This window comes from Myotis davidii, unplaced genomic scaffold, assembly GCF_000327345.1.
Source record: "Myotis davidii unplaced genomic scaffold, ASM32734v1 scaffold4353, whole genome shotgun sequence".
NCBI classification, from domain to species: Eukaryota; Metazoa; Chordata; class Mammalia; order Chiroptera; family Vespertilionidae; genus Myotis; species Myotis davidii.
In genome coordinates, this window is record NW_006284731.1 from 4,571 (window position 1) to 11,176 (window position 6,606).

At 49.4% G+C, this 6,606-nt stretch overlaps 1 protein-coding gene across 1 annotated transcript in view; it reads right to left on the reverse strand.

Moving 5' to 3' along the window:
- Nucleotides 1-4,529: 4,529 nt before the first annotated feature.
- The window catches only part of LOC102759056 (granzyme B), a 2,673-nt gene continuing 596 nt past the window's right edge, over nucleotides 4,530-6,606 (reverse strand). The window contains exons 2-5 of the mRNA XM_006755033.2: nucleotides 6,469-6,600; nucleotides 5,811-5,952; nucleotides 5,357-5,623; nucleotides 4,530-4,737 (exon numbers count right to left, since the gene is read on the reverse strand). Coding sequence (XP_006755096.1) covers nucleotides 4,561-4,737; nucleotides 5,357-5,623; nucleotides 5,811-5,952; nucleotides 6,469-6,600 — 718 coding nt within the window. The 3' untranslated portion in view covers nucleotides 4,530-4,560. The remainder of the gene's footprint in view (nucleotides 4,738-5,356; nucleotides 5,624-5,810; nucleotides 5,953-6,468; nucleotides 6,601-6,606) is intronic.

Sequence of the window (6,606 nt, forward strand, 5' to 3'; positions counted from 1 at the left end):
CAATCAATTGGTGTTGATTGTACTTCTGGGTTAGAGAGAGTTGGAATGCAGCCATGTTCTGGGTTGTGATGTTGCCTATGAAGTGATCTTGGATAAACTTGTCCCCTATTCCCCATTCCTCACATGAGGACCTTTATCTACCTAGGAACTTTGCCCACCAAGGCCATTTCTTTTCCCCAAAACATTTACGGTAGTTCCTTTAAGGCTGAAAGGTCACACCACACCCTTCTGGATTGAATGGGTTCTTTCTCTTTTCTTCCTTTTAAATGTGTGTTGTTCTTTCTCTTCTTCCTTTTAAATTTTTTTAAAATTCTTTATTAGTTAAGGTATTACAAATTGAATGGGTTCTTTCTCTTCCTATCTTACTCAAGGTGTGTACTTTCTTACCACATCTGTACGGGATGTGGCCAATGGTTTGGTTTGGGCTAGGTAAGAGGGATGCTACTGAATCATTTACCAGAATCTCTAGTATATAACTGAAAAACTGGTGGGTCATTATCTCTATTTCTCAGTTCAGGGCAGATGTAACAAAGTGTCATGTTTGGAAAATCTAATTCACACCTAAGGATGCTTGTGTCACATCCCCATCTGTCCCCCAGTCTTGGCATGACATCTCTTAGTTGTAGATGTTCCCCTGCTGTTAAGTTCCTCTGTTTCTGACCAAATACTAGGAAGTAACACGAGCCTTAAATGAACAAAGCAGAAGATCTGGAGCATCCCAACCAGCCCTTCAGAGTCTGTCCAGAACTCAGGTATTGCAGTAACCTGCTGGGTCTCTGAGAGCCGTGTACCAGTGGAACTGTGGCAGGAATATTGACTGTGATACCAATGACTATACTATTCTCTCTGTATTCTCTATGCTCAATCCTTTGCCAGCACCTCTAGTGCCGGAGTCCATTCATTGTCTTCACTAGCTGAGTTTAGACAGAGACCCCCCAAAAGCTCTAGTAGCCCTTGAAAGTCCTAGTAAAGGTCAGGGCTTGAAAGTCCTAGCAAAGGTCAGGTCTGTGCACCACCCAGTTAATCTAGGAACCACTCAGTTAATTTAGGTAATAATAGTTGAAGCATCCCCACCTTCATTCCCTTAATTCCTTAGATACTTATGTAGATCCTTGTTGATTATTGTTAATCAGATACTCCCAGAAATCTATTGATGAGCTAATCAGATACTTTTGTCTATTCCTGGAAATTGTTTGCTGATCTGTGTCATTGAAACTTCCTTACCCTAAGGGCTACTCCAGATCAATAAAAGATTGGAGCAGCCTGAGCATGGGTGGAAGTCCCTCTCCTTGAGTTGGACTTGCCCGCCTGGTCCTCCAATATTGCAAAATTATCTCGTGTCTTTTTCTCTCATTTGTTGTGCGGCTCCTCTTTCAGATACCGAACCCTACTCCACGTGGGACTTGGAAGGAAACACACTCGACACTCTAGTATGTGATTGCAAAAGTAGACATCTTTTATGTTCCCTTGTCTCAGGTTCCTAAGCCTGGAAGACTGGACCTGTTACTGGAACATGTCAGTTTTCTGGCCCCTTTGGCATCATATGCTAATACTTAGGCTGTACAATTACAAGCATTTTAAATACCTACACGTAAGTACTGACTCATAAGTGGTACTTTAATTCCTGAGGAGATAATGGGGACCAGAATCAGTGAGATTAGCATTGGTTTGTGTCTATGACTTGGCCCCTTTCTGCCAGAAATGTCATCTTTGTCACAGTGTCACAGGAGCAGAAGTTCAGGCTTTTTTCTTGACCGCATAGAGAATATAATAGATAGAGGGAGAAAAGTCTTGTCTCAAGAGAGTCCACCCTGGGCTCTGCTGAGTGTCCCAGAGGAGAGGGTTTCAACTGACAAATTAGCTCCCTGCTGACTCATGTAGGGAGATGACCTAGCTATATTTAAGTAATTTGAGTCTGTCATTTGGGAGCTGTTCTTGTATGTGTGTGTGTGTGTGTGTGTGTGTGTGTGTGTGTGATTAGGTGTGTGTGTGTGTGTGTGTGTGTGTGTATTAACACAAGTACAGTGTGGGGGAACAAGGGAACTCGAAGGACATGAATGTGAATCTGTACTTTACTATGTTCCAGGACATATGTAATTTATATGTTATCTCATTGAATTCTCCACCTTCTGCATGGGCATCATCACTAATCATATTTTTATTTTATTTTTTTAAAATATATTTTATTTGGCTGCTAATCATATTTTTAAATGAAACAGACTCAGAGATATTGTCATGTGCTCAAGGTCACATGGTTACAGAAAGTGCACACACATGCACATGCACATGCATGCACACACATACACTGTGCATGCGCACACGCATGCACGCGCGCACACACACAGAACACATGCCTGCCAAACGCAAACAGTCCCTTATGCCACTCTAAGAAGTGGTGGAGCCATAGCTGGCAGATTTTAGCTCAGCAAAAAGTGTGTTTCTTGGAATGGCTGCTCAGGTAGCCCAGGAGCTTTCTCTCCAGACACCTGTTGCAACAGAGGCTGGAGAACCTCTTAGGGGCCTGAAAGTTTCTCATGGGTATGGGCATAAAATGACTTTTAAGACCCCTTGCAGTTCTGAGTCTGTTAGAAGAGACCTGACCTGGGAATTAGGAGCCCTGGGCTCCAGTTCCATTAGGTGGCTCAATTGCTAATTTTGGGGCCTCAGGATGCCACCAACTCTGGGATCAACTGGATCCCCAGCTCCTTTGCAAAGCTTGGAGAAGCGGGTAGAGATTGGGGATAGATTTTAAGACATTGAGTTAGAATGTTATGGACCTTGCTTTGATTATGGAAGCCTGCCCCCTTTGCCAAGCTGTGATTTTCTGTGGAATTATTTCTGATTTTGAGCATCCAACCTTCTTCCAGATGCCTTTGCAAACGAGCCCAGATGGCAAGGGACGGGGAGATGACCCATGAGCCCTCCTCAGGAGCAGCCCTGGGCCCTGCCATCCCTGCTGCTGTCACTCAGCATTAGTCTTGCTGGTCTTTGAGGGAGGTGGTATCTAGAGTTGAAAAAGCACCTGAGGATGGGCCAGGGCCAGACATGTCTGGTGTAGCATCTGAGCAGGGCTGTGCCAGTACCGAATGGCATTGGGCTCCTGGTGGTGGTAAATCACCCACCCGCCTGCGCCTTGGGAGCCAGAAGAAATGTCATCAGGAGCATAAGTGGCTGCATCTCCTCAGGAGGCTGCCCAGGTCAGAGCTGCTGGTGCTTCATCCTGGTCTTCTGAGCCCAGGGTTCTCTAGTGTTGCGGCCTTTATCACATACGGCCCTCTCTGAGTGCGTCACACCATGGTGTTGTCAAGTTCTTGGGCAATGTGGGTACATGTGAAGGAGGAAGAGGAAATTACATTCAGATAAAAGTCAACACTGTCAGTTTCACTTGTGTTCAGGTGTCAGAACCTGTATTATTACCAATACCTGGCACTTAGTAGGTGCACAATCAGCATTTGTTCATTGATTGATGGAAAAACTGTCCTTTCCAGTCCTACTGCAGAGAGCAGCTCTTTCTAACTCAAAAGGCAGGTAGAACCCATGGTGGCCAGCACACAGTCTGAGCCTTGAGGCCAGCAGTGAGGAACAGGCTGCAGGGGACTAAGGCGCCTGAATGACCAGCAGTCAGTGGACTCTGAGCACATGGTGGGGACACTGGGCTGAATGTGAGGGTGGAGCTGGCTCTGCCCAGTGTGAGGTGGGGCCAGATGTTCTGCAGACACCCTGCCTCTCTGTCCTCCAGGGCCCTGCATGGGGCCAACACAGTCCTGGTCCTCTAATCACCCTGTGCCAGGACATAAGCTGGGTGGCAACTCAGCGACCAGCCCTGCTGGAACCTGGGCACTCTGGGTGTCCTAGGTGGGAGGGATATGCAGAAGTGGGAGCTCAGACCAGTGTGATCAGTAGGGCACAGGGTTGGTGGACTCTGAGGATGCTCAGTGGTCAGCAGGGATGTGAAGAAGGGGCAGCCAGGAGACTGGAGGCCAAGCTAGGCCCTGAGCTCAGAGGAGGGCAGAAAAGGGCAGGGAGAGAAATTCAGCCCAGGAGGGAATGAGGAGCTTCTCAGGACTTCCCTCCCTCCTCCACCCCTGTCTCTCCTCACCAGCCCCCAGACCCCACCCCTGCCACCCCCTGGTTGCTGGAGAACAATGTCCTGCTCACCCTGTGTGGTGGGGCCTCCTGAGCTGCAGCCCAGGCTGTGCCTGCTTGTGTCCAGCACCCACATGCTAGTCCTTTCCTCTCAGCTCGTAACGCAGAGGAAGAAGTAAGAGCTTCACACTGAGCCCAGGACCTGAGGGATTCATGTTTTCTCCCAATGGTGCTCCTCTCTGCCCTGGCAGAAGGGCAGGCAGGTGTGGCCAAGAATGAGCTGGTAACAGCTTAGTATGGGTTTGAGAAGGTGATGGTGGGAGGGGAAGAGGAGGAAGCAGGACATAGCAGAATTGTGCCATTGCCTTCTGAGCACATGAGGGACAAAGAATAAACAAAAACCCAGCTCTTCCCTGCTAAGAGAAATTTATTTGGTTGCTGGCACCACCTCCCTCCCCACAGTGTGGTCCTGGATTAGCTCCAGAGAAGATCGTCTGGGTCCTGCGGTTGGAGGCTTTTCATGGTTTTCTTTATCCAGGGAAGGAAACTGGCAACTTTGGTGAAGACTCGTGGCGGTGTCCCATCTTCGGGTCCATAGGAGACAATGCCCTGGATCTCATTTCTACACAGGAGAGGCCCCCCGGAGTCCCCCTGTGGACAGAGAGAGGAAAGAACTGAGCCAGTTCTCCTGGCCCTTCCCTCCTTGCCACCCATGGCCCCCTCTCAGGGAAGGCTGATTTGCATGGTGTTCACTTGGGAGATAAGTGAGCAGGCAATCCCCATGGGCCCCTCAGCCTGGACATTGTCACTGCTTCACTTCATCCCAGATGGAAACTCCTTCTGCTCCCCCAGGTCCCTAATCCACTGAAGGTGCTGCAGAACTGTGGCTGCAGCTACTGTGTAAGGACCCAAGAGCAGGCAGGTGGGGCTGACACTTAGCATGGAGAAGGAGCCCATTAACTAGCTCTGAGAACCCTCAGATACAACTACCGCTCACCCAGGAAACGGTTATCTAAGTTCTATGCCCTGGCCTTGGCCAGTGTTGCACATTCACCCTCTGGAGGAGCACCATGTTTGGAGTGACTATAGGCCCTCGTAGGCTCTCAGAGACCCCTTTTCTCCCCGGTCTGACATTCCCCTTTTTCCTTCCTTGGGAGAAAGATCACGGACTAGAGGGTGAAGGAGTCTCCTGATGCCTCGGACCCCAGCTCCCAGTTCCTACCCAAATACCCCTCTCCCAGAGCCAAGGCAGTCAGATGCTCAGTATCACCTGGAAGAAAGCTTTATCTTCTGATGGGTCCCCCACACACAGTTGAATGGTCCTGTTGTAATAATGGCGTAAGTTATAATGGCTTTCACACTGCTCATCGTTCTGCAAGGTCAGCTGTACCTCCTGCAGAGTGTCTGGGTATTTGCCCCATGTGGTGACCATCCCCCAACCAGCCACAGTGCACTTCTGTCCAGGTTTCAACTTGTTCTTGCCCCTGGGCAGTCGGAGTGGCTTCACAGTATCAGTTTGCTTGATGTTTTTCTCCAGCTGATGGGGAAGAGGCAATGGAGCCCAGGTCAACTAGTGGTCTCTGAGCCAGGACATTGAGGGACATCTGAGTCTCAGGGACTGGTCAGGTGGCCGGGATGGGAAGGAAGGAAGGGAAGTGCTTCATTCGGTTGGAGGGGAAACGATGTGGGCTCATGAGAGCAAGAGCAGCAGGAGGTTTCCTTACCTGTAGTAACATGATGTCGTTGGAATAACTTTTTGAATTATAGTCTGGGTGGGGGAAGGCGTTTTTTACCAGCATGACCTGCCAGGTTTTCTCCTCCTTCTCCTTTTTAATGTTATGGGCCCCCAGGGTGACATTGATTAACCTGCACAAAGAGCAGATTGGGTGAATGGTGGGGAGATAGAGTCACAGGAGATATAGCTCAGGAGCTGTGAAGGGCAGGTCATAGCTGGGGCGGGGGAGGGCTGCAGACTGGGAAAATCGAGGCAACAGGGGAAAGGGGCCGAGTGACTCTACTTCTCAATGACACTGAGGTTAGGGAGCTGGGAGCTTTCTGGCCCTCAGGAAATGCCATGAATTGCTTGCGTTTTCATTTTGACCCTAATGCATGTGTTCAGGGTCCAGCGCTGCATTATTTGCCGAGTGTGGTCTTCCTCTTCCTATGTTACTTGTCACCTCGGACCCTCGGAGCCCAGAGATTACTTGTCCTATTTCCCAGCCTCCCATTGCTCTGTCATGATCTCTGATGGGGCCTCTGATGAAGTCTCATGGGCTTGAGTTATCCGGAGCCTGGGGAGCTGCCCTGGGCTTCAGCTCCTGGGATGGAGGACAGGGTCCCTGTAGGGGTTTCTGGAGGTATATCCTGGCTGCAGACCCTTACCTTCCATTGCAGTGAGCAGCTGTCAGAACATAGTTCTTTTCCACAAGGACACCGCCACACAGGAACTCCTTCTTATCTTTAATGCGAAGAAAGGCCATGTAGGGGCGGGAGTGGAACTTGGCTTCATGTCCCCTGAGA